Below are 24,567 nucleotides of genomic sequence, written 5' to 3' on the forward strand. Positions count from 1 at the left end.
GAGGCGAGTGAAGAATTTCCATCTTTATTATTATTTATTATTATTTACTATTATTTATATTTCTTTTTCGTTGCTGTTATCTGATGTCTGTTGTTGTTGCGTTTTTGCGTTTGGCTTGAATGCTCTCTCCGCCTCTCCGCAACCCCTGCTGAAGCAGGCGACAGACACACGCACACAGACTAAGAAGAAGTAAATAAAAGGCTCGTTTGGAAGAAAAGCGAAATCGAATCAAAACGCCAGTGGTAGTTAACAAACACCGAAATGTTACCTTTTGCTGGAGACTCGAAGCCTTTTGGAGACAAAGTAGGATTTTGAGAGCTCCGGTCTGAATCAGGTGCTATGACGACGATAATTTGTTGCTTGTGGGGAAAGTTTCTTTCTCTATTTTATGGGGCATTGTACGTGTCTCCGTGTCGTTTTTATTCCTCGTGTCTTTTGCCACGGTGCCTATCCAGTGCGACCGGGGATGCCGTTAATGCGCAAAGGGTTGCCGAGGGTGGCCCATTGATGGTTACACTGTCGCTCATTTCGCTTGACGCGTATCTGCATGTATGCATTTACGGCTGTGATTGTTTCCTCACATTTCTGTTTTTTTTTCTTGATTTCGCGCCTGTCGTTTGCAGACCTGTCAAGGCGGCATTGCGGAGATGTCAAAGGCAGTGCCTCTTCCGGGCATCACATTTGCCGGCACTTCCTACGCGCGCAGCGAGAGGGTGTTTGAGCCTCTGCCGAGGAATGACGCCAGGCGGGTCCGGCATCGTGAGGTGGTCCGCTTTAGGAGCGCGCCTCAAGCACCGGCGCGGCCCCGTTGGAATATGTCTGTGTTGGATGAGGCCCATCCGTTTCCCGAGCGCCCCATAATGCACTCCCTGCAGCGGTTTGAGGGCGTCGAGGTGTCCACCAGGGGGTTTCCCCAGACAGTTCGTGGCACGAAGCACCTTGAAAACAAATTTCGGCCACCGCTCTGGACGGGCCGGGAGAGAAACAGTTCTGCGACGAATGTGGACCAGCGGCAGCGGCAGCGGGCCAGTTTTCTTTCCCGCGTCATTGCCTCGGACTTCTCTGAAGGCAAAAAGAAGATGCGACAGGGGTGGGACGTGTCGACGATGCGTTGGAGCTTTGCGGGAAATGTAGGTGAAGCGGAGGAGGGCCGAAGGAGCTACGTGGAGATGAACAAGAGGAAGGGGAGCTTCTGGAACCTGGAGTCGTACCGCAACCCTGTCACTCGGGTGAAAGAAATGAATGAGAGTATTCGAGAGGCGAAGCGAAATGGACGAATGCGAAGGGAAGAGGCCTCCTTACCGCCGCTGGATGCTCGTGGTGCCCCGGCAGTGTTTAAGATGAGCAACATCGATGAGTGGTGGCATTTGGACCCCACACTCACAGCAGCAAGCACAACAGCAGCGCCTACTGTGGATGTATAGAAGGGATCACATCGCCGTGGAGGGAGTCGGACAATTTTCTTCGGCTCCTTACGTTTGTGTGTTCTACCTTTTTTCTTTTGTTGTGTTGACATTGGGAGAGGGGAGCGAGTGGGCCAGCAGCCACCCGCTCGTCTCCCCAAGGACGATGTGTTTAGTTAACGATGTTTCCGTTGCGCCCCGTCAGTCGTGTAACTCTCTGCTTCTGCCTCCATGCACGCACGCGCGCACACATACACGCTGGGTGTGTATGTGTATTTATATCTCCCTTTTTCGTTTTTGCGTCTTTTCGTTGGAGCTGAAAGTGAAAGCGAGGGAGCGGGGGAAACAACAAGGGCGAAATACGCCGAAAGAGAAGGAGCAGCAAAGAAAAAAAAGGAGGCGCAGAGGTCCACGCCAATGACGGATGCCCTGATTAACCCGAAGGAGTTCCAGGAACTCATTGGTGTCCTCATGAAGGAAAAGTATGCCCATGAGCAATGCGTCGCAGACAGGGACTTGAGCCGGCATCGCCAGCGCACGGAGAGAAGCCGCTCCGCATCACAAACGCCAGACAAGCGCCGGTCTTTCAGCAACGCCAGCCTTGGCAGTCGCGCTGCCAATCGGCGTAACGGCAGCGTGAGGTTGAGCCGCCGGCCACCGTGCGTCCCGCCAAGCGGGGGAACTCCCAACGCGGCCGCGGAGGCTTCCCCGCGGAGTGGACCCAACAATAGCCATGCCTCCTCCGATGTCCCTTCGCAGCACGGCGGTCCCAGTAATGCCTCCAACAAGGAAAGGGCGGAACCTGTCAAGGTGCGTGTACCGGAGTCCTTTGCACCTCAACTGCTGTCTAATGATTCTCATCCGAGCACGGAATCAGCTACGGAGCAGCCTAAACCGTCGTTCTTACAGGGCGAGGAAGGAAAGGTGGGCCCGGGGGCGCCTCTCGTTGAGAGTTCTCAGAAGCGACGCAACATCATCCAAAGCCCCTCACCTGATCACGATGACACCCTTCCAGTAACAAGGTGTGTTGGAAAGCACGAACCACAACTCTTGCAATCCCCTCGTCCATTGGAGGAAGCTTCACGATGTGCATTGCTTGAAGCCAAACTGCGAGACATGCAAGAGACTGTGAACAAGCTCACATGTGACATTATGCTTCTTGCGGTCAAGCAGGCAAACAGTGACGGTATGGTGCAAGCAGAGGATTCCGCGTCGCAGATTCCTGGTAATTTGAAGGAGTTGGGTGCTTCGACAGAGGAAAAATTCCTTACTGTCGTTATTGCGCTAGCCAAACGGGTACGTCGCCTGGAAGAAAAATTGGAGGCATCAATGCAGCAAGTACGGGTGTTGGAAGCCGCCGCCATTGAACGGGATATGAAGTTAAACCGTACCAAGGTGGGACGTGATGAACTGGAAGGTGTCGTCAAGGCGTTGTCAAACACGTGCGTGGATCTTCCAAATGGACTCAAGAATTTGTATCGAATTTGGGGATTGGACCAAAGGCGTGTGCAACACGCCCTTGAATCATCTAATCCAGCTTCTTGTGTGGACCTTCTTTTGGGTACACCACCGTTTACTCGCGTTTTACGTCTTATGATGGACAAAAACGCCGAGATACTGAGCGCGCTGCATGGTCAACAAGCTCACAGCCTTGCAGCGGAAGGCCATGCCTACGATGACTCTAAAATGCCCCCCAGCCGCCACGATGGCGATTTTTTGACGGCAGTACAAAATAATCCCATACCTCTCCATGAGCAGTTGCTGGGGATATACTTGACGGATGAAGAGGGCTTGCAAGGGGTACGAGTGATATCTGTCCCTGTTGCCTCCCCGGCAGCGCGGGCTTTGAGGAATGGGGACGTGATTGTTCAGGTCAACCATGTCACAGTACATTCTGTGGCCGACGTGTCGTATGTGCTTTCCCGCGCGCGCCCCTCCGCCCCCGTCGCGTTGTCAATTCTGATGCACAACAAGCCTTATGCGAAGGTGGTGGAAGTCCTGCCGGTGGAGCTTTTCTGAATGAGAGGCTTGAGGGGACGACCCAGCGCCTTTTAGCTTATCGCAGTCGCTAAAGTTTTTTGGAGCTCCCCCCGGGTTCTGCCTCCCGCATTTGCACATGAAGAGTACTTCTCCGAGATGGCGTGGCAGCTAAATGTTTTTTTTTCTCGTGTGTGTGTGCTCCTCCTCCCCCTCCCTCATTTATGCACTTCGTCTTTGTATGGGGAGTGCATATTCTTCTATGTTTTATTCTATCGTTATGATCAAAGCCATATTTGTTTATTAATTACGTCTATTTTTCTTTTCCTCAATTTTTGTATGCTTTATTTCCTTGCTTTGCCTTGACATGCGTGTCTCCTTTTTCCTCCCGTGGTCTACTGCGGTCCCGGTCGTTGGATTCAACTTCTCGGCTGGCAGCGCTGCATGTGCCGCCGCCACACGAGTCCATCTTCACCTCCGCCACCAATAGGGGAGCCGGTTTCCTCTCTTAATTGTTGCTGGCGGCGCCAAAAAAAAAAAATTCTTTTTCTTCCCTTCTTGCTGCCAGATCTCAAGGCGTTGAAAGAAAAAAGAGACGACACAGAAAGAGGAAGGTGTGGGTGTGCTGGCATACTAGCGAAATAGTAATAAAAAAAGAGGGCGAGAGTGGACAAACTGCTCGGATAATTTCAATGACAGTCCTTTACGCCTCCAAGGCGAAGTCTACGCGTTTTAAGGCGGTGGTGGAGAGAGCGAGGCGGCTTCTGCTTGCCGGGGCATCGGGAGCTAATGCGATTCGCGTACTTAGCCGCAGCCTTGGCATAGCAGTGGATGCTGGCGGGAAGCTTGTGGAGAAAGCCACCTTTGTAGAATGCCTGGAGCAAAGTGGAGTTCCATTAGACGAGAAGGATGTGGAGGCGGTAATGTCTGTCTTAGATAGGAAGGGCGATGGCACACTGGACCCGGTAGATTTTATTGCTGCCTTGCGCAGGGATCTCACCCCAGTGAAGTCTGCGTGGATCACGCGGGTGTGGTACCAATTTAAGCAGAACGCAGATGGGACGATCCGCATTGACGATCTGGTGAATGCGTTTAATGCTGCGGGAGATCCCGCGGTTGTGCGTGGCGAGCGCAGCGAGGAAGAGGTGCGTGAGGAATTTCAAGCAACATTCAACACCACCACGAATCCTGAAGGTGTCTTAACGCGGCAGGAGTTTGAGGAGTACTACTCATGTGTGGCAGGGTCTTGCCTTGACGACGCTTCGTTCCTGACGCTCGTGCGGGGTGTGTGGCCTGCGCTTGCAGGGAATGCGGGTGGACCCATTGAAGTGGCCTCTAATAAAGAAAACATATGTGGCGCCACCTTTACGGCCTCGCAAACGGCCCTTGAGAAAGGTGACGTCAACAGGGTGAGGCAAAATGCCGCAGACCTTGACGCGCTTATTCGTACTAAACACCGTCCTGCTGTCATGGCTAAACCGCTTGCCGCCCGACAACTTTCGCTTCATTTGCGCGAAAAGGATGCAGAGCGAACATTTTTTCTCACAAGCGGCGCCTTCACAGAGGCATTGTGGCAGCAACGACTCTACATTCCAAGACCGGATGAACTTTTGCCGGTTTTGGACACAAAAGGAGAAGGCTCGGTTGATTACCTGCTCTACCTGACGTTGCTTCTCCCACCTCTACCCCCAGCCCGTAGAATGATGCTTGAGCGACTGTGGGAATTGTTTCCAAAAGACACATGCGGTACTATTGATGCCTTGGAGTTGCACCGGCGATTCCAAGCAAAAGATGGTGAGGAGAAGAATGCGTTTCTCAGCGCATGGGATGTTCGCCGCGCCATTCGACGGCGCCTCACGCTGGAGGAACTTGTCGAGTGGTACGTCCCCATAAGCGATAAGATTCAGTTGGATAATGACTTCGCTGTGTTGCTGGAGCGACAGTGGGGTTTGGTGTAGCCGCGGTTGGCGCGGAAAAGTAGACATGTAAAAAGGTACGCGTATCTGCGCAGTGATGTATGAGAGAAGAGGATGTGATGTTTTTTGACATTTCTTCTTCAGATGTAGAGCGCCAACGTTTTTCCCGTTTCCTTCTTTTTGTGTGGGCGGTGGGAGGAAATCACCCATTTCATTGTGTCTCATTTGTGGCAGCAGGGGGAAAATGCCGTGCAGAATGGGAAAAGTGAAGTAGTAACCGACGAGGCACGTTAACAAAAACAACGAAAATAAGCAAAAAAAAACTGATTTTAAGCTGCTCTATTATTCTTGATATTGCTTTTTTTTTTTTTCGGTAGGAGAGAGAGAGGTGGGGGGGGGGTCTTTTCTCGCTTAGTGCAGTACTTTTTATGCAGTGTGCCTCCATCGCAGCCCTGCAGTTAGCTCGCGCTCTCACATACGTCCACATCGGTGCAGGGGAGCGTGGGACAGAGAGGGAAGTATGGGTGCGGCGAAATTGTGACACACAACGACACACCGAGGGGAAAACAAGGTAAGAGGTTAAACATGCATCAGGGAGTGCAGTCTCTCGCGTTGTCCATGGTAATCCTTCTTCTGATTGTGCATGCTGGGCTGTACTTGGGATACGTGTGGGGAGTAGCTACGCCCTGTCAGTTCTTAGCCGTTGCTCTGCCGCTACTCCCTGCAGCAGTTTGGCGTTCCGTTGGGTAGGCGTAGGGATCTAAGAAGGCATATGAGGGAATGACGTCCGATGTCACGCGCTTCCTCAGTGCTTTTCGTCTAGCTGCCGTTGACTATTTTCTTTGGCAGCTGGAGATGCAGACGCTGTTTCTTCTTGTGCCGCTGTACAAAGTGATTTCGACACCTGAAGTGGGTTCGTTCTGCGGTGGGTGTTTGGATGCCCAGTCGAGGCTGCAGTGACTCGCCTGCCAATTCCTCCAGGCCGCCCAAAATTAGCTTGAGGCCTGATAACAATCTGCGGAGGAGCTGCGTCGTAGTGGACGAGGGGTCCCATTTTAATCGGGTCGACCGGGGCTGTTTGTTTTGAATGAGACGGATGTTGGGAGTTTGCATGGCCCGGGGTGCGTTGCAGAGCCTACATACGTGGAAGGCGCAAACGCAAGTCAAGGCTATTTTCCTTCTGGTTGGCAGGCTAGATTGAACGGAGGATTTCTTTGCCGTTGTCTTGTTTTGGCTGCTGCCACTGTTTGTTTGCTTGCTTGCTTTGAAATGTATTTCCCTGCACGCCACGTCGCTTTAGGCTGTGCGGGTACGTGCTTCTTTTTCTCTCATACGTCTCTGCCTGTTTGGGGCTTATCGTCCGCACCCTATACGCAGGCCGCCACACCACCTCCTCCTCCCCCCGCCCTCCCCCCACACACGCACACATACACATATACGTACTTACGGTGAGCTCCATGGATTTAGAACCGCTCCCGATTGATGGCGAGGCCAGCCGCGCTCGTCAGAGCGAATATGTGGATATGACTCTCCTTCATCTCCGCATGAAGTTGCGTGACATGGGCATTGAATTCGAAGAGGCGGAGCTCGCAACGGCGCCCACACATTTTGCAGAACGATTATTGAACTACCTCCACGCATTCGAGGAGCGGGAGTCCGCATTGCGAGAAGCGACGACGGAGCACCAGACACAGCTGAAGCAGGAACGCAAAAGACTGGAGACGCTGCAGGAGGCCACAGAAAAAGTGAGAAGTGAGGTGGCGATATTATCCGGTCGAATCAGCTCCGCACTAAGCAACTACCGCAGCGAGGAAAAACTAGAGGCGCAGCGCCGGCGGGAGCGACAGCGAGACGTGCAAGATACTGTGCGCCAAATCGAGAAGAAGGAGCTCGAGCTCAGGCGAGAGACCATGGAGCATGACCGGTTAGGTAAAATGTTACAGAAAGTCCAAAAGTGAGTAACGTCGGAGGCGCCTGGCGGTAGTCACACTAGAAGTTTGCCTGTGTTTATTGGGATGCAGCTGTTTTTACTATTGTTATTGTGGGGAGAGAGCGAGTTCGCTGCTTTTTTTGTTTTCTCCTTCTCTCTCTGTGTGTGTTTACCTCTCTGCACTGAACGCAGGAGAGGAGGGACTCACGCCCACACCATCATACTGTCGGTTTTAGATGTCGAAGGAATAAGTAGAGATGGAAAAGGATGTCGACGCGGACGCGTTTAGTGGGTGGGCGTGTGCCACTTGCAAACGACGCATCCCGGGTGTGCCCCACATTCTTTTTTTATTGTTGTTTCGTTTCTTTTCTTTCTCTGTATGCGGGGGTTGTTTGCACCTGAAGGATCGCTGGAGGCGAGATCGGGAAGGGTGGACGAAAGAACTGAGAAAGGCATCGAAAGCGGGGCGGGTAACGACAGGGAGTCCTGGTTGCTAGATTGAGAAGTAAGACAAGGACACCAATGGCGTTGTCGAAGCAAGACCCACGTATTGCCTTTTACTGTGAGGGTCGTGACGACATCTCGCAGCTTGTCCGGCGCTATGTATTGTATTTCTTTTACGATGATCATTCTATTGAGATGAGGGAGCTGCCCAAGAATGTGCTGCATCTCAGGCGTACCCCGTTCCCACAGCTGCAGAAGGATGACTTCAGTCTTGGTGCGGCTCTGACAATACTTGGAGGAATTGTAAAAATTACCGGCTACGCTGATGAAGTGACACGGGTCTTGTGTGAAAAGAAAAGCGAGTTTACAGTGGTACTCTTGGCAGACACTCTTTTCTCGCAGCTGGGTCATTACTTGGCAATACTGACGGAAGAGTGCGGTTTCACTATTTCCTCATTGCAAATGACCTGGCTAAGTGAAGACGCCCCCGAAAAGTATAGTTTACCTGAAGGACTCACAGGTGGTCGCGTTGTTGTGGCATGGTGCGTGCGTGCCGAAGCGATTCAAAAAGGCTTAGATTATGTAAAGCGGGTAACTGGAGCCTTTGCGGCGAGGGATGAGGGAGAGGCCAAGAAATGGGCTCAGTTAGCAGAAGAAGCGGGTCGAAAGCCAGTCGCCATATTTGGTGATCCTCGCTGCTCCGTCGTCATTGTTAAACCGCATGCTGTACGAAGCCGCAACGCTGGCAGCATTCTGCAACAGCTGCTTGATACGGGACTTGAGCTGACGGCGTTAATGCTTGCCAACCTTTCCTCCCGTGTAGTGGATGGCTTCCTTGCGCCCTACAAGGATGTGCTTCCTGATTTTTCTGAAACGGCTAGAGCCCTGGCTGGCCAGGTTTGGATTATTCAGCTGGTCTCGCTGGAAGACGATGCCGACGTCGTATCTCAGGTTCGCGAAGTCTGCGGCCCTTTTGATCCAATTATCGCAAGGAAGTTGCGGCCGAGGTCTATCCGCGCAGTATTTGGTGCGGATCGTGCGTACAATGCGGTGCATTGTTGCGACCTGCCTGAAGAAGGACCAATTTATACGAACTTCTTTTTTGGCGCAAGAGGTGCATAGGTGCGCAAAACCCGTCGAACGCTGCTAGAAGATGGCCTCACCCATTGCATGTATCGAAATTAAATGGGGTGAAATGAAGAATACCATTTTTAGTTGATATGAGGCGATCTGTGCCCCCTTAAAGATGTTGTATATGTTACCATGGAGGCACACCTTGGTAACATTTTGTTTTCCTGTGTTTTTTTTTTTGGAGAGGGACGGGGGTTTAGCCTTTTACTCCACGCAACTTAGTTACTGGTTGTTAAAGGGAGGGGGAATCTCGCGACACTGTGTTGTTGGCGACGTGGAAAGCTGGACGTTATCTTTCTTACCCCATCGTCACCTACGCCATTATTATTTTTTTTTATTTTGTTTCTTTGTTTGTTGTTGTTGTTGGTACCATCTATAAATATAAATATAAATATATATTGTTATTGTTATTGCTATTTGCCTTGTTCTTGGGCCTCACTGCCCAACTGCCCATAATGAATCTGTGTCGGGTGCTGCCATGGGCTCTGCTTCTTCTTGTCGTTCTTGTCCTCAGCGGGTGGTGGCGAGGGGCAAAAATGAGTGTTCGAGAGGCGATTGGTGAAAAGGATTTTCTGCTGCGCAGAACGCCCGCCAATCCAAAGTATGAGAATGTCAAGGCGGTTGTGGAGTCTGGGCTGACGCTGGAGGTGGCACGGCTCATGAAGCGGGCAGGGCCTAACATTCGGCGTCATACTGGAGAGTCCTTTCTGCGTATGCGGCCCAACGTGCTGGCGGAGTACATTTTACGACTTAAAAAGCAGGAAGAGGCGAAAAACGGGCGTGAGAGCGACGGTGGATTTGCCTACCCGATGGACGAGTACAAGCCATCGAATGCAAAGCCGGAGAAGGAGTACCTCATCCTCGATGTCCGCTCCGAGGAGGAATACAAAGCGTGCCACATCGAGGGTGCACTGCACTACCCAAAGCGAAGAATGGTGCACGCCATCAACCCGCTTCTCCCGGAGATGTTTGAATTTAAAAATAAGGAAAACAAGTACATTGTGGTGTATGATATAGAAGAGGAATTGACGGTGGGACAAAGCGTGGCGATGATCCTTTTTGAAAAAGGCATTGACAACGTGGTGGTGCTAACGGGGGGACTGCGAGAGTTTGTACAGGACTATGCCTCCCTCATCGTGGGGCAGAGCCCTGTACCGATAATCCCTAGGGACACCCGGCTGCAAAAACGGGCAGAGGCGCTATCAACAGCGCGAAGTGAAACCCAGCGGAGTGTGTTGTCACATAAGCCAAAGAGTTTGTCGAATAGTCTTGCCAAGCCGCGACGGTAGTGACGAGAAGTGCTTAGTGAGAGACACTCCTTGGAAGAGTGATCGGATACGATTTTTCGACACATGCGAATGTGTTGGATACAACACGACGTGCTACTACTCTTTTCTCTTCTACTAAAAAAAAAAAAAGAACTATTTCCACCTTTTGTTGCGAATCTAGATGTGGTGGCGCCTTTCTCATCCTTTTTTACCCCCGTTTTTTTTTCTCTTATATGTGTAGCGAGGATGCAGTGCATGTTGCAAGTGTGACATGCGCCGGCAATCGTCTGTCCACGCACCCTTCTCTCTCCTCCACACTGCTTCTGTGCGCATCGGGGCTAGTTAGCTTGTTTTTCTGTTTCTTTGCTTTCTATCCGCGTTTCTTTTCCTGTTTTTTTTCTTTTTTTAAAGGCACTCGCGCGTTCTTGCTGGGCCGGCGTACAGAGAACAGCGTAGGGGCATGGGTGGCGACTCGCGACAAGCGTTGGCCGAGGCGAGCGATTCCCGCAAGCGGCTGCCGCTGCCGCCGCCACCGCCACCTACCGTTGCGAATGCCGCTCCACTCAAAGTAATAGTTGCTGAGGAAGGGCATATAAAAGATGCTGATGTCGTGAACATTTCAAACAATAAACTGAATGCGGGCAGGTGGGTAAAGACAAATGGAGCCTCTACACGACGCAAGTCAACACCAAAAGTGGCGCAAACCCGGGTTACTATTGGCATGCGTTTGAAGCGGTGGATTATCACGGGTAGAATAGGCGCTGGTTCCTTTGGCGAAACATTTACGGCAATAGAAGAACCTAGAGGCCGCAGTGATGGCGATGAGGAAGGTGAAACGGACGACATTCTGGCGCTTTCTCATAGCAGCTTAACCTCCCCCAATCTAGTGGAGGTGTGTATTAAGGTAGAACAGGAAAATAAAAATGTCCTTCGAATTGAGGCGGCAGCCTTAAAAAAGATACAGCCCTGTCCTCAGGTGGTGCGATACCTGGGAAGTGGAAATACGGGAGGTATGAACTTTTTAGTGATGGAGCGACTGGGGCCAAATCTGGCAGAGTTGCGCCGTAATACACCTCTTGGCACCTTTACCCACTTCACGACTCTCAAGTTGGGTATATCATGCCTCCGGGCAATACGAGGTGTGCATCAAATGGGCCTCGTCCACCGTGACATTAAACCCTCCAACTTTGTTATGGGCTTGGGTGGAACGTCAGATCCGCGGACCTGCTATCTTATAGACTTTGGCTTAGCTCGTCGATATCGTCGTGTCAACGGGGATGTACGCCCACCGCGTGAAAATGCCGGTTTCCGTGGGACAAGCCGGTACGCTTCACTAGCCTCGCATCGTCAGCAAGAGCTTGGCCGTGTAGATGATATATGGAGCCTCTTGTTTATGCTTGTTGAATTCGCCACTGGAAGTTTGCCCTGGCGCAAGTATAAGGAGAAGGAAGAAATTGGTCGCTGCAAGGAAGAAATGATTGGGCCTGGACTAGTTCAAAATTTGCCTCGTGAATTTCGTCAATTTTTAGCGCATTTACAGACGTTGCAGTACGAGGATGAGCCGGGTTATGATTTTCTGCTTTCCCTCTTGGAACGCGCGATCGAACGCCGCGGCTACCCACCGGACAAAAAATTTGACTGGGAACACGAGGATGACACAGTCTATCAGATACATTTTCATGATAAGAGAAGCGTCACCAGGGAACTGGTTAGGGAGAATGACGCTGCGGTTGATAATTGTGCCGGCGACAGGGAAAATTATTTTCCCCAGCCTATAAGTTTTCGATATGCTTCTCAAAAGCCTCTGGATGTAACCTCCGTTCCTGCGCCTGAAGCAGTTAATATAAATAAATCTCGTTCTGCTCCCGCGGCACGTTTGATGCCTCCCTCACCGCGAACGGAAGAAGAGGCAGAAGAGCAAAGTCGTGTAGGCGCCAGTGACGTGAATGTTTCCGTCGGGATTTATAGAACCTGCGATTGTGACAACGGTAACCGCGCTCTGCAGGGAGCGGGGACATTGCCATGGAATGCTTCCAGTGCCACGCCTAACCCTCGACTTGCGACTATTGCTTCTGAGAATAAGAATGAGCGCGACGGTGCGGAGCATTCAAGAGGGTGCGATGCGAAGGAAGAACATGATAAGTTGGAGGTACTCGACCTTGAGGATGGGTTCTCGCCACGCGAGAGGGTGTCTCCTACGATACACGGTGATAAAATAGATAAGGATGCCCTTCTAGGAGACTCGCCGCTCAGGAATACAGCAGTAGGTGATCATTCAACACGGTTAACTTCCCCCAGACAACACGAACAAAAAGAACAAGAACAACAACAACATCAACAGGAGCATAATCCTCATGAAATGACGACTACGAAGAGAGTGTCCTTTGCTAGAGATGTAGACGTAGCTGAAGACGACGCAGCAGCCTCTCCTAGACGCGGAACAAGTGAACCAAAGAAGAAAAAGAAGCGTGTAAGTTGTGAATGCAATTTTATGTGAAACTGTTGTCTTGTAGTTAGTTTTTTTTTTTTGGGGGGGGGGGAATTGACAAGTAGTGTAGTGGAATGGGGTTAGTCTCCGTTTCAAAATGGAGGGAAGGCGCAGGTGCAAAGCTGGGCCACCCACGGGCTTTGTGGGCCCGTTTGTACAAAAAAAAACAGTGGGAAGAGAAATTAAAAGAAAAGAAAAGGTAAAGATGGCGGCGGAGCAGTTTTGTTTGTTTTTCCCCGTCTGCTCCCCTCTTTGTGTGTGTGTGTGTGTTGTCTAGTGCTATCATGCATTGCTGACATGCCGTGCTGGAGCACCTGCTTGTTTTTCTCTATTTTTTTTTGCTTTTCTTATACGGATGCCATTTCGGCACAGGCGTTGAGTGCTACGTCTGGAAGCACGACTCTCTTTGGTACCGGTGTGTATGTTTACTGTTGCTCCTTGTATTATATTCCGTGCTCTGCGGGGCGATGGTGCGTGTGTTTTCTGATCGGCCTTCATTGCCTTTTTGGGGCTCTGTTTGTTTTTCCTTTTGGCTCACTCTTTCTCTCTCAGACGCTTTCTCTCCCTTTGCCTTTCTATCTTCCGGTTCGCTCTTATAATATATATCCCTATATTTCTTGGTTTTGCAGGTGCGTGGCAAGAGGACGGGGCGGGTCCTGGTTGGGTTGGGGTTATACATTCCTCGACAACGAAGGGCGCCGTGGGTTTCACTAGATGTCCGACGTGGATCAGCTGATAGAAGAATTGTTTCCGAAGGTTTGCACCGAGCTAACATCTGGGGCGAGCAAACCTTCCGTCACGCATGAGCTGCCTGCCTCCAAGGGAGACTGGGACGCGAGCGACGAGGAAGACAAGAATGCCATCAGTGCAATAGTGCGGCCTGCGAGACCGCCAGCTTCAGTAAATCCCAGGAGGGAATCCAATTCCGGTCCCTCCAAAAGCTACTTTGATGAGAGTGACGAGGATGACGCTGAAGCCGAAGTGGCGGCGAGTTCCTCCTCCTTTGCCGTTCCATTTCCGTTTTTGCCTGCTAATGTTGGAAGCGCTTGCGTGGGAAAGTGTTTTGTTACAAACATGGGGGCAAAGCTTCTTCAGCACCCCACAATTGCGCAGCTGCTCTTTCTCGCACAAGGGGAGCACAGGAGCAGGTTGTCCCAGAAGCAGTTACTGGAAGGTAAAGGGGCTTTTTATGCAATTAATGCCAAATTTGGCAACGGCGCTTCTGACAAATATGCGGAGGATATGGCTTGTCATGGTGGCTGCCCGATAATGATCTGTCGACGGTGTAACTATGGCGTGGTGCGCCTTCAAGGAGCTGCTTGGCAGGATGGGGGAGGTACGATGGACTTATATCTGACCGTGCGTAATTATTACCCCGACTGGAGTAGACTGGTCAGCTCGTATCCAGTAGGACAGACGAAAAATGGGGAGCAAAACAGGGTCCTACGATCGAGTGTCGGATGTGCTGCGTACTGTTGCCAGTGCTCTTGGCTTACTGTGAGCTCTGAACAGGAGACAATTGAAACTCGCCCATCAGATTCCGCAGGATATGTAGGAAGAGAAGATTCTCGTTGCTTTGCCACTCAGTTGCCGCTGCCGCAAGAAGAACGGCGAAGGCCTCCACTGTGGGTATGTCGAGGGCATGTGCCACATTTCTGAATGCTTGAACAACAGCACATACATACTTGTGTTGGTCTTTGTTTGTTTGTGTGTGTGTGTGTGTGTATGTCTGTGTGTGAGTTGAAGCTGTGCGTAAGGGCTTTCTGGGCTCTTCGCTCCCTTTTCTATCCTACTCTCACACCCTTTAACATTTCTCTTTGTCGCTCTCTTTGTTTGCCATGCTAAAACCAAGTGCATTTATTATTACTATTATTTTTCTTCCTTCCATTGATGAATACACATTGTGTTGCTTCTGTACTCCTCCTCTGCTTGACGTGCTGCTCCGAAGCTGCTGAGCAACTGCAGCCAATGCCCCCAAAGAAGAAGTCGAGCATAAAGAAGAAGAAGGAGGTGCTGCCAGATCCCAAGACCATTTCCAACGGCGAGTGCAACTACTACATAGGCTCTTGGTCCTATTACCAAAACATCGACGCCGTCTCCGACATTGCACGCAAGGTGGTGGAGCAGCACACAACTCCTGATGAAGAAGTGGGAACTTTGCCGCGTACAAATATTCTCATTCCAGCTTGCAGGCTCGGGGATGCAAGTACCCACTATGCCGCAGAAGTGGTCGACAACATGTTTGTTGAGAGCGTGCCCCTTTCCTCTATGAAAAGTGCGGAACAGCTAAAGAAGGAGCCGAACATGGACGGAGAAGAGGCGCTAAAACCGGAGGAGGCCGTTTCAGCTCAGGAAGATGCGGATCCAGCTACTGCAGCAAATGAGCCCAACGTTGGCGCCTCACTGAGTTCCCGCGATGTGGTCCTGGAGGGAACAGTGCATATTGAGGGCATTCTGACACGCATCGTGGTTAAGCCCGATCTTCCAGAGCCTCCTGCTCCCCCGCCGGCGAAGCGAAGGCCCTCTGCCAAACGCAAGAAGAGCTCAAAGCTTATTGAAGAAGAACAGCAGCGTTTGGCTGAGGCGGCAAGGATTTACGAGGAGAAGGTTAATGCGGCCGTTGCGGCGGCACGGGAAGAGGAGGAATACCGAATGCAGTTCGCACATCCTAATCGTTGGCCCCACGTGGTATTCTCTAATATGAATTTTGCAGGTCAGGTAATAGTTTCTCATGCGCATGTGACATTCCGCAATTGCTGCTTCTCCGCAAGTGGTGTAGACGTTACCCAGCTTCTGGTGACGCAGTATTGTCAGGTTGAGTGCGTGAAGTGCACCTTCGAGTGTCCCGCAAAGGGTAGCGTGTACGGGTTTCCAAGGGGCAGGCTGATCTTTCGGAAGTGCCTCTTTACGGGTAGCTCAGACGCGTTTTCTTCAGTGGAGCTCGACAAGGGCAAGGATGGCAAGCTCCGGCCCAGGGCTGTGGGGCTGCACACCGACTGTTGCAGCGCACTGGTGGAGGAGTGTCAATTCACGGAGTTGGAAACTGCCATTCTCCTGCGTGGCTCACACCCTGACGGCACCGTCGAAAAGCCCGCGATGGTGGTGCAAAAGTGCAAGGTGGACAACATCTTCGGTACAGGTGTCGTTCTGGACAATGTGCGCGGGGTGGAGCTGACGAAGAACAAATTCTCAGGGTGTGAGTACTACTCGCTGGATTGTGTCAAGGGCAAAGATATCCGCGTGTTGCAAAACACCTTCTACTCGGAGGTCCGCGTTCAGGAGCGTGCACAGGTGAAGCTGATGCACAACAAGTGCGGAACTGTGCCCCTGGCTCTGAAGGAGGTTGACAACCCCAACTGGCAGCCGGTGTACTGAGGGCGGAAAGCATGTATGTAGGCACGACGTTGCGTGAGCCGAAACGCCCCCTAGGACATCTCGCTTGGGGTACAGGACGCCGTTCTTTGTGTTGGTGGCCACAACATGAGTCTCGGGGACTTTTGCAGTGCTGATTTGCTTCCCGCCTGCTAGAAGACGACTGCGAAAAGGACTGAAACATAATAACTGCCACAGAAGAAGAAGGAAAGAGGAAATAGAAAAGAAAAAGCAACAACATAAAACGAGCAAATGTTTTTTATATACGGTGTGATGCCTTGTATGGATAACGCTGTTTTGTTGTTGTTGTTGTTGTTGTTGTTGTTTTCCTTGTTTTTTCTTGTTTTGGTAGTTAAGGGGTGATGGGACTCGCCCTCCTACATGTAAAACATGGATTGAGAAGAGCGAGGAGGAAGAGGTGGTTTTCGTTTCATCCTTGCCGTCGTGAAAATGCCATGTTTCTGATTCACTGCATTATATTTTTCCGTGCATTTTCTCTTGCTTTACTTCGTATTGGCCCTCTTTGGCAAACGAGGCGGGGCAAAGTCTCTGTTCGATAACTATAGCGCCAGAGGCGGCATCCAGTGGGGCAGCCTAAACGCAGTATGCAGCAATTAAGAAGTGGTGAGGCCGCGAAGGTCGCAGGCTTCATTATTGCCTCCGCTGCGGCAGGAATCCTCCTCAGGAGCCTCCTCCTGCGTTATAATAGATGGTTTGAAAAGGACAGTAGGTCGGGGGGAAACTGTTTTTTTGGAAGTAAACCGAATCCCACAATTCGCCCGGTACCGGCTCTGAGAAGGCGCGGGTTTACAAGGGAGGAACTTGGGGAATACGATGGCGCCCGCAAGAGTGATATTTACATGAGTGTCAAAGGTGTGGTGTATGAGGTGGCACCGCAGCTTTACGGTCCAGGGCAGCCGTACCATGTCTACGCCGGGCATGAGGTCTCGCGCTGCCTCGCCAAATCCGACTTGACGGGGCAGGAGGCGAACAAGGATTGGACGCACGGCTGCAGCAAGGAGGAAATGGAGGCGTTGGATTGGTGGGCGAACAAGTTTAATTCGAAGTACCCTGTGGTGGGGTGGTTTGTGCCTGACGAGGACTTCTACACAGGCGCAGAAGATAACACCCATCCGTCTCTGTGAGTTTGTTCTGTCTGCTTTTTGCATTGGCGCGTATAGTATATATATATATATACATGCATGTATATAAATATACATAATGCTTTATATATTATACTATATTACATTTATATTTATATTTATACTAAAACTATTTATTCGTTCCACGTGGAGTGCCTTATTTATTAGTTGCCGGCATCGTTTTTGGTGGCCTTGAGCTGGATTGCGTGCCCCTCCCCCATCTGTGCCGCCGCCGCCGCCCTCATGGCGCCTACTGCTGCCCTGTTCCCCCGTCTTGTCTCTCATTCCCCCTACACATTTCGGCACAATTGCGGCGAAGGCTCAGTGGGGGCGACACACACGCACACACACACGAACGCACTCACATTGAGCGGTGGAAAAGCAAAACAAAACAGAACTCTCTCACAGTGCAGAACACACGCACAGGATAAGCCCAACGAGAAAGGTGCGTTTCTTGGGAAAGGGGACGTTTTCACACAAACAAAGCACAGTGTAGGAGGAAAAACAGGATTTTGGAGCAATCGCTGCGAGCCAGGTTGAATTCCAAAGGCCACTAGCAGTTGTTCTTGTTATTTTGTTTTTGTTCTTGTTCTTGTTCTCAGACCAAGTCATCGAAACGGAAAAAAGCAGAAGAAGGATTAAAAAAAAAAGAGGGCGAGCGCATACGCACACACTCACACAGAATTATTTGCCTGACTGTCGCAGTTAGACAACTATCATTAGCTGATGATACCCTCGGGAGGGGACCCATTTGGCAAATTTAAGGGTGGCGAGGAGGCTCCAATGCCAACTCAGGAGGCGCACCAGACTTCGACTCCTACCGCCAACGTAGCGAGGGAGACTGAAGAAGGGCAGTTGCCGTCATCAGAAAAGCCCGGTGAGCAGCATCTGCTCTTTAAACGAGACAGGTACACTACGCTTGCCACTTTTTTTGCCGGTGGGGTTGCTGGTGCCTGCAGTCGAACACTAACTGCACCGCTAGATCGCATCAAGATCATTGTGCAGGAGGGTCACCTGGTTACGGGATCATATCAAAGGATATATAGCTTTAAGTCGGCTCGTTTGAAGGATGTCTTCAATTTGATTAGGGCGGATGGAGGTTGGCGCGCGTTTTGGCGTGGTAATGCTGTGAATTGTCTTAAAGCGGGCCCAGAGTTTGCTATGGTATTTTCACTTCGTCGTTACTTTTTATCGTTGTACGAGGATGGCGTAGAGGAGGAGGAACGAAGATGGCTAGCGCTGACTTCGCAAGGGTTGAGTCCACGCAGCAATGAGCCTGACCCCTCCACACTCTCTGTGTTACCCCCGCCTTTTGGTCGCTATGGAACCTTGACCGGCGTTCCCCGCATATTGGTTAACTTTAGCATTGGGGCCTGCGCTGGATTTGGGGCCCAATTCGCACTGTATCCCCTAGAAGTCGTCAAGACGCGCATTGTCGTTTCAAAGATGACGGAATTTCGCGGTGGAATTCGCGAGGTTGTCGCGGCAACGTACCGCAAGGGTGGCATCGCTGAGTTCTATCGGGGACTCACCCCCAATATGGTAGGGGTCTTCGTTTATCGCGGGCTGGAGGTAGGAGTGTACTCCACCGCCCAACAGCAGATTATGATGTACAGAATGCAGAGGTATGGCATGAGCCGCCACGACGCAGCGCTTTCTTCCATGGAGACGGCTGGTGTGGGCATGGTGGCCTCCGTGATTGCGCAGACCGTGACTTACCCACTCAATGTCGTACGTACGAGGCTGCAGACGCAAGGCATAAACGGGCGTGAGATGAAATACAGCGGAATGATGGATTGCTTCATAAAGATGGTTCACGGGAAGGGAGTGGCATCGCTCTTCTCTGGACTCACGGCAAACTACTTAAAGGCGATTCCAGCGAGCACATGCATGTTTGTTGTATTTGAGCTGGTGCAGAAGTTGTTAGTTGGCGACGATTGATTCTTGATTGGTGGCAGTGAGGGGTAAAGTAGGGGTAAAACAGAATGAGCAAGGCGTGCGCGTGCATGCAACGAAATAAAGAAAGGGGAGCGAAAAGAAAAGAAGAAAGGTGGGGGGGGGGAGGGAATGGAGAGATGAAAGGAGTGGAGTTCTCTGTTGGCACGGGCGCAAAAGGAGAATGGGGCTGGGGGATGAAGAGGGAAGCGCACCACGTTGAAACTCTGGAGAGGAGAGGGGGGGGGGGAGGCGGCTTGAGTGTCTGTGAAGGAGGTGTCATACCGCTTGCTTCGGTGGTTATGGGCAGTTCCTCCCCCGCGCTTTGGGCATGCCTTATTATTAATATTATTTATTTATTAATTTACAGTATCGCCGCTCCTGCCGGGAGTAAAGGGGGGTCGCTCTTCAATTTCTTTCTGCACCGCCGCTTTCGCCCCAGCATGCGTTGCATCGAGTTCCGCAGTGGAAGGCGGTACAAAGACAGCAATAAAGCACGCACACACCGAAACAGACATACAAAAGGAGCCGCAAGAGCAAAAGACGGGAACAACAACAACAAAAAACAGACTAATTTATATATTATTAATGTGTGCGTAGACGTACGCGCAACTAGTTATATCTACATTATTCCTTATGATGCGAAATTGTTATACACCAATTCGAGCGAGCGAAAGACGACAAGGAGAAAAGAAGATGAAAATTCTTTTGGCGCTGAATTTTTTTTCTTTTTCGTGCTTGTCGCTGGCTTTTCTGACTATTGCAAGGGACAAGGTGTTGCCCTTGGGTTTCCTCTGTTTTCGTGTGCTTACACGCATCGTGACCGTTGTGGAAGGTGAAGAGGGAGGAGGGACTGGGCGAGGATAACTGCGCGTCGCTTGTCTCTGTACGACGAGGTCCTTGGTTTTTTCTTTTCTTTTTTCTTTTTGGACGGGCGGTGAGAAGGCATGGCAAACGAGCTGCTTTTGTGTGTGTGTTTTTTTGTTGCCTCTTTCTCTTTCTGTGTGTGTGTGTGTGTGTGTCGCGTGAGCCCGGTCTGAGGCCGCTGCAGTTGGTGAAGAAGTGTGTGTGCGCAGTTCCGGCAGCTCATGCAGCACGTTTTCCTCGTCAATGAATCTGCACCTCTTGTTCTTTTTTGTTTGTTGTTTTCCCTCCTCTTGCATCATGTCTCTTTACGTTGTCACAGGAATATATTTCTCATTTCCCTTTTCCTCCGAATAAAAGAAGAACAGTTCCCTCTCGAAACAGGGAGACCACGTATTTTTGGCGTCTTTTTTTTTATTATTGAGTTTCTCTGATCTTGCGGCTTCTGCTGTTCCTTTTTGCTCTTTTTCCTCCAGGAGGCGACTAGGTTACAGGATCCGCATTGAGGCCAGCACGACGCAGCGCAAGGGAATAGGGCGCAGGAGTCGCGAGCTGCGGCCAAAGACCTCCCTAGGATGCCGCGACGTGAGCATACAACTCAAGAACGTGCAATCTCGGGGACAGCAGCCGATCCGCCAAGAGAGCCAGGCAGGGCCGCGCACGACGGGGCCAACGAGGATGGGTGGCAGACGGATAGCCGCGAGACTGAGGGTATAAGTGAGGAGATGTCGGGCGGCAATTTGACTCTGCAGGTGGAAGACGGGGAGGGGGATGATGTTGAGGAGCTCGTGAACGGGGCGGGGATCAGGCTGGATGAACCGTGTTCAAACTTGCCTTTACTACGGGCGCAGGAACTTAAAATTATAGGTCGTTCTGTGACCTTTCTTGGCGAGACAACCGCTGAGGGTCAACGGGTGCTACTGCATTACGAGGGAGTGGTAACAATGATAACGAAGGACACTGTGGTATTGCTTCAGGTTCGCAGGTACACGAAAGAGGACTTTGCAAAGTATCAAGAGAAGCTGCACGCAGCGAAGAAGGCGCAAAGAAGTGAGGCTGAGGGGGGGAGGCATCGTGGCAGGGATCGCCATGGGTCTGAAACGGCGCTTGAGGGCGCGGAGATGATGCAGTTTTCGGCGGCCAGTGAATCCAATAGTAACGGGGAGGTGCCTCATGGGGTGAATGGAGTTGATTGCAATATCCTCGTACACCGAGACTCACGAGAAAATGCAGAAGAATCGGAGCCAGAGCCGCCGCTGACGCGTCAAAACCGTCTACTGGGAGCGGGAACGATGGGACCGGTGCCATACATGACTTTTTCGCGCCGTCGTATTCATGACGTGGTTTTTGGGCAGGATCCACCATGTTCATTATACTCCATTTTTCAAAACCCCTCAAGGAAATTTTTTGATATGCAATGCTTACGAATGTTTGTCCGGCGCTATCTCGTGCATACGAGCCAGAGAAACAATCCACGTAACATAAACTTGCGCCCTTTTATTGAGTGGAGATGCAACTGTAAAGGGATCGATGCTGGATTGCTTCTCAACACTGCCAAGCAGGAGTTAGCATACCTTATTAAGACGGAACGCGAAATGGCAAAGGCCGCCGAACGTTCGGCCATTAGTAGAAGAAATCTTTTTAGCAACTATGAACCTTCTCATCGATTATTCCGTTCAACGGGTATCCTTTTCCTCACACGCATTCCTGCCCAAACATTTTCTCTTGCTATACTTGAGATGTTTGTGGCACTCATGCTGCTTGGCTTTTCAGTGTACTCCTTCGCCACGGCACCAGCTGTAGTGATATACGGTTACGTGAAGGATTATACATTTACCGTGACACTTGCTGGCGTGGTTAGCCTGTTATCAAGCGGTATGACGGCACTTCATTCTCTTCGAATGCGCTTACCACTAACGTTTTCTATTTACACAACACTTCGTCTTGTAGCTGCAACATTGGCAATTGCTCTGAATACGATGACGTTAGTCATGATCGCAGGAGCAGTGAGCTATTCCCACATACTTGGATACCTTTACCGAATTGCGCAAGAGTCAACCGAGCTGTGTGGCTATTACTCATTCCATAACTGTACGGGGTTTGATACTGAATGCGGAGTAGACAACCCGTCTCCTCTGTGTATGCAATCGTGGTGCCCATCAAATCGCACCCAGACTTGCTCCCAACCCATCACATCTACTTTGCTTCGCATTTTTGTTCCCTTCATTGTGATTCCTATGGTGTTGGTAGCCTTGTTCCTAATTGATCACCTCTTGCACTACCGCCTTTTCCAAACATCGAGGTTGATGATGTCACGCATGTAGCAGTTGAACCAACTCGCCCCTTTCCGCATGGCTTCACACCACCCATGCGCAATGAGCGTGGAAACGTGTCTGGGTTGAGAAACGGACAAAAAACAAACGACAATAATAATAGCGAAGGGATTCTCTTTGACATCTATATCTGCCGTGGCCAGGCGCCCGTGCACTCATATAGTCTTGCAGCTGTATCTCTGAAGATGTTGAACGTGACTGCACCCTGCCACATGTTGGGAGTCCGCCAAGAAGAGAAACAGTGAACAATCATCGACCGGAATAGGTGATGCTGTTAGCGTTAGGAGAGATGATAAAAAAACAATAAAAATAAGAAGAAAAAAAGTTGAACGCGAACAAAAAAAAGAAAACAGGAACAAAAAAAACTATATATCTTTTTTTTTATATGCCATTGAGGTTGTATGGGTGGGAGCAGGGAGAATAAAGGGAAAATGAAGGTAGGCAGAAAAAAATGCTTCCATTTAGGGGAAATTTGTGCCGGTTCTTTATTTCTCTCTTTTTATTTGACGTGGGCTTTCGTGCGTGTCTCCTACTGCGTGATTTTCAAGTGTAAAGCTCAATAGCTCAAGATAAATTACTTCTCGCTCTGGCTATATCACACGCTTGGTGGACGTTTGTTTGTTTGCTTGTTTTACTCGCCATTTTCAGCCGGATTTGGATTTCCGGTAGATGTCTTTACATTTTTTTTTGTTCTTTGTTGTTTCTGCTTCTGCAAGTATGTGTGCATGTGCTTTTGCGCGCGTGTGCGTGTCTTGTTAGTCCTGTGACGAAGTTGTGGGCGCCCTTGAAGTTCTTCAAGCAATATATACAAGTATATGTGCCAACAACAGTTTTTTTTTTCCTTCTCGCTTTCTTGATTTCTTTCTGTGCGTCGGGAGGCGAGGTCACCGTTTACAATTGTGCCTATGAATGCTCTTTCCCCACTGAGGTACTATTGGTTGTTATTGTTCTTCGGGCTTTACGCTTGACTGAACCAACGGATGAAGTGTTTCCCTCGCTCTATTTTTCCATTTTTCTTTCTTTCTTTCATTTCCTCATTTGATAGCTGTTGTTGTGTTTTGCTCTAGGTGACTGCATTTGCAGGTTCTGTTGGTAAATAGTGCAAATTTGTCTCTGTGGGTTGCGACGTTCGTCCAATGAAAGTGTTAGAAAAGAGTGGGAACGCCGCAGAGGTTGTAGCCTCCGTCTTGTCCTACTCCATCTGCAGCATGAGCATGATTATTCTGAACAAGTTAGTCATGTTCACGTATGGGCTAAACTTTCCTATGGGGCTACTTCTCATTCAGAACTCCGGTGCGGTTCTTCTTGTGTCATTTGGAAAGTATATGCGTTGGCTTCATTATCCGGACTTCAGTCTGGAGATAACGAAGAAGTGGATTCCGCTCACATTTCTCTTCGTGGCCATGCTGTGGACATCCATGAAAAGCCTCCACACAATGTCTGTGTCTATGCAGACAATTATAAAAAACCTTGCCGTTATCTTCACCGCCTTTGGGGATTCAAGGTTTTTCAAAAAACGTGTCACCCCGATTATGTATTTTTCCTTTTGTCTTATGATTTTGGGAAGTTATATGGGAGCCAAAGGAGACCAATGGGTGACCGCGTGGGGTGTCTTCTGGACGTTTGCCAACATCGCAGCAACGGTAAGCTACACATTGTATATGAAATTACTTTTGGGGGACGTAAGCGCGCAAATTGGACGGTATGGACCTGTGTTCTACAACAATTTGCTTTCGCTGCCGTTTATTTTGGCCGCGTCCCTCAAATCCTTCCCTGACATGCTAAGCGGGTTCTCCGAGGCCACTTTCGGCGCACTCTTCGCCGTCGTTGCAATGGTTTTCGCAGGGTCAGTGATGACCTTCACAGTCTTTTGGTGTATGAAGGAGACGTCGCCCACCACGTTTAGTGTTGTTGGCGCCGTTAACAAAGCCCCACTGGCTATCATGGGGATGATCGTGTTCAAACAGTTTCCAACTGCTACCGGTTACCTGGGCATCTTTTTGGCCCTTGACGGGGGGCTCATTTACGCCTTCACGAACGTCTCTCATGACGCTAAGGCACAGGAACACCGCTCGGATCTTGGCTTATCCCCCAACGCAAACCGAGAACTCGATGACGGGGCTGCTTCAGCCACAGAAAAACTTAAAAACGTTGTCTAGCTCCCTTCGTGATCGAGGTGAATTTATTGGCCCACTCGAGAGAATTTGTTCATGACTTTATCTTTCTGACAAGGCGGGTGAGTCGTGGGGGGCAGAGCCCGAGGCATCGTCGTTTTAAAGCTGTGAAACCATCTAAAGGGCTAGTTGAGTTTTTTGTTTTGTTTTGGGGGCGGTTTTTGTTGGTGTTAGAGTTGTGGCGTGAACT

At 50.4% G+C, this 24,567-nt stretch overlaps 13 protein-coding genes across 13 annotated transcripts, besides 21 other annotated features; all 13 read left to right on the top strand.

Moving 5' to 3' along the window:
• The first annotated feature begins 24 nt into the window (after positions 1–24).
• Positions 25–61: a microsatellite.
• Positions 62–99: a microsatellite.
• Positions 100–107: a microsatellite.
• A 540-nt stretch (positions 108–647) lies between these two features.
• On the top strand, positions 648–1,424 carry Tco025E_04476 (uncharacterized protein; the record flags this gene model as incomplete). The annotated part of the gene is made up of 1 exon (XM_029371386.1): positions 648–1,424. One exon carries the CDS (start codon positions 648–650, stop codon positions 1,422–1,424), a length of 777 nt encoding a protein of 258 aa, XP_029228587.1.
• Positions 1,425–1,633: 209 nt separating this feature from the next.
• Positions 1,634–1,662: a microsatellite.
• A 158-nt stretch (positions 1,663–1,820) lies between these two features.
• Positions 1,821–3,422, top strand: Tco025E_04477 (uncharacterized protein; the record flags this gene model as incomplete). Its single annotated transcript, XM_029371387.1, has 1 exon — positions 1,821–3,422. The coding sequence occupies one exon, from the start codon at positions 1,821–1,823 to the stop codon at positions 3,420–3,422; it is 1,602 nt and encodes a 533-aa protein (XP_029228588.1).
• Positions 3,423–4,072: 650 nt separating this feature from the next.
• Tco025E_04478 (uncharacterized protein) lies at positions 4,073–5,338 on the top strand (the record flags this gene model as incomplete). The annotated part of the gene is made up of 1 exon (XM_029371388.1): positions 4,073–5,338. The coding sequence occupies one exon, from the start codon at positions 4,073–4,075 to the stop codon at positions 5,336–5,338; it is 1,266 nt and encodes a 421-aa protein (XP_029228589.1).
• A 1,415-nt stretch (positions 5,339–6,753) lies between these two features.
• Tco025E_04479 (uncharacterized protein) lies at positions 6,754–7,254 on the top strand (the record flags this gene model as incomplete). Its single annotated transcript, XM_029371389.1, has 1 exon — positions 6,754–7,254. The coding sequence occupies one exon, from the start codon at positions 6,754–6,756 to the stop codon at positions 7,252–7,254; it is 501 nt and encodes a 166-aa protein (XP_029228590.1).
• A 311-nt stretch (positions 7,255–7,565) lies between these two features.
• Positions 7,566–7,603: a microsatellite.
• A 145-nt stretch (positions 7,604–7,748) lies between these two features.
• On the top strand, positions 7,749–8,792 carry Tco025E_04480 (putative nucleoside diphosphate kinase; the record flags this gene model as incomplete). The annotated part of the gene is made up of 1 exon (XM_029371390.1): positions 7,749–8,792. One exon carries the CDS (start codon positions 7,749–7,751, stop codon positions 8,790–8,792), a length of 1,044 nt encoding a protein of 347 aa, XP_029228591.1.
• A 330-nt stretch (positions 8,793–9,122) lies between these two features.
• Positions 9,123–9,166: a microsatellite.
• Positions 9,167–9,172: 6 nt separating this feature from the next.
• Positions 9,173–9,200: a microsatellite.
• Positions 9,198–9,232: a microsatellite.
• A 24-nt stretch (positions 9,233–9,256) lies between these two features.
• On the top strand, positions 9,257–10,090 carry Tco025E_04481 (testis specific, 14; the record flags this gene model as incomplete). Its single annotated transcript, XM_029371391.1, has 1 exon — positions 9,257–10,090. The coding sequence occupies one exon, from the start codon at positions 9,257–9,259 to the stop codon at positions 10,088–10,090; it is 834 nt and encodes a 277-aa protein (XP_029228592.1).
• Positions 10,091–10,529: 439 nt separating this feature from the next.
• On the top strand, positions 10,530–12,566 carry Tco025E_04482 (putative casein kinase; the record flags this gene model as incomplete). Its single annotated transcript, XM_029371392.1, has 1 exon — positions 10,530–12,566. The coding sequence occupies one exon, from the start codon at positions 10,530–10,532 to the stop codon at positions 12,564–12,566; it is 2,037 nt and encodes a 678-aa protein (XP_029228593.1).
• A 164-nt stretch (positions 12,567–12,730) lies between these two features.
• Positions 12,731–12,763: a sequence feature (A-rich).
• Positions 12,764–12,810: 47 nt separating this feature from the next.
• Positions 12,811–12,830: a microsatellite.
• A 441-nt stretch (positions 12,831–13,271) lies between these two features.
• Tco025E_04483 (uncharacterized protein) lies at positions 13,272–14,216 on the top strand (the record flags this gene model as incomplete). The annotated part of the gene is made up of 1 exon (XM_029371393.1): positions 13,272–14,216. The coding sequence occupies one exon, from the start codon at positions 13,272–13,274 to the stop codon at positions 14,214–14,216; it is 945 nt and encodes a 314-aa protein (XP_029228594.1).
• A 27-nt stretch (positions 14,217–14,243) lies between these two features.
• Positions 14,244–14,298: a microsatellite.
• Positions 14,299–14,447: 149 nt separating this feature from the next.
• Positions 14,448–15,932, top strand: Tco025E_04484 (uncharacterized protein; the record flags this gene model as incomplete). The annotated part of the gene is made up of 1 exon (XM_029371394.1): positions 14,448–15,932. The coding sequence occupies one exon, from the start codon at positions 14,448–14,450 to the stop codon at positions 15,930–15,932; it is 1,485 nt and encodes a 494-aa protein (XP_029228595.1).
• A 290-nt stretch (positions 15,933–16,222) lies between these two features.
• Positions 16,223–16,255: a microsatellite.
• A 279-nt stretch (positions 16,256–16,534) lies between these two features.
• Tco025E_04485 (uncharacterized protein) lies at positions 16,535–17,074 on the top strand (the record flags this gene model as incomplete). Its single annotated transcript, XM_029371395.1, has 1 exon — positions 16,535–17,074. One exon carries the CDS (start codon positions 16,535–16,537, stop codon positions 17,072–17,074), a length of 540 nt encoding a protein of 179 aa, XP_029228596.1.
• Positions 17,075–17,105: 31 nt separating this feature from the next.
• Positions 17,106–17,209: a microsatellite.
• Positions 17,210–17,404: 195 nt separating this feature from the next.
• Positions 17,405–17,437: a microsatellite.
• Positions 17,438–17,631: 194 nt separating this feature from the next.
• Positions 17,632–17,670: a microsatellite.
• A 127-nt stretch (positions 17,671–17,797) lies between these two features.
• Tco025E_04486 (ADP/ATP mitochondrial carrier protein) lies at positions 17,798–19,012 on the top strand (the record flags this gene model as incomplete). Its single annotated transcript, XM_029371396.1, has 1 exon — positions 17,798–19,012. The coding sequence occupies one exon, from the start codon at positions 17,798–17,800 to the stop codon at positions 19,010–19,012; it is 1,215 nt and encodes a 404-aa protein (XP_029228597.1).
• Positions 19,013–19,342: 330 nt separating this feature from the next.
• Positions 19,343–19,373: a microsatellite.
• A 537-nt stretch (positions 19,374–19,910) lies between these two features.
• Positions 19,911–19,934: a microsatellite.
• Positions 19,935–19,972: 38 nt separating this feature from the next.
• Positions 19,973–20,028: a microsatellite.
• A 417-nt stretch (positions 20,029–20,445) lies between these two features.
• On the top strand, positions 20,446–22,194 carry Tco025E_04487 (uncharacterized protein; the record flags this gene model as incomplete). Its single annotated transcript, XM_029371397.1, has 1 exon — positions 20,446–22,194. The coding sequence occupies one exon, from the start codon at positions 20,446–20,448 to the stop codon at positions 22,192–22,194; it is 1,749 nt and encodes a 582-aa protein (XP_029228598.1).
• A 728-nt stretch (positions 22,195–22,922) lies between these two features.
• Positions 22,923–22,954: a microsatellite.
• A 79-nt stretch (positions 22,955–23,033) lies between these two features.
• Positions 23,034–23,069: a microsatellite.
• Positions 23,070–23,201: 132 nt separating this feature from the next.
• Positions 23,202–23,236: a microsatellite.
• Positions 23,237–23,339: 103 nt separating this feature from the next.
• On the top strand, positions 23,340–24,362 carry Tco025E_04488 (GDP-mannose transporter; the record flags this gene model as incomplete). Its single annotated transcript, XM_029371398.1, has 1 exon — positions 23,340–24,362. The coding sequence occupies one exon, from the start codon at positions 23,340–23,342 to the stop codon at positions 24,360–24,362; it is 1,023 nt and encodes a 340-aa protein (XP_029228599.1).
• Positions 24,363–24,567: the final 205 nt, after the last annotated feature.

Source organism: Trypanosoma conorhini (assembly GCF_003719485.1).
Source record: "Trypanosoma conorhini strain 025E chromosome Unknown Tco_14.4_contig_00230, whole genome shotgun sequence".
NCBI lineage: Eukaryota > Euglenozoa > Kinetoplastea > Trypanosomatida > Trypanosomatidae > Trypanosoma > Trypanosoma conorhini.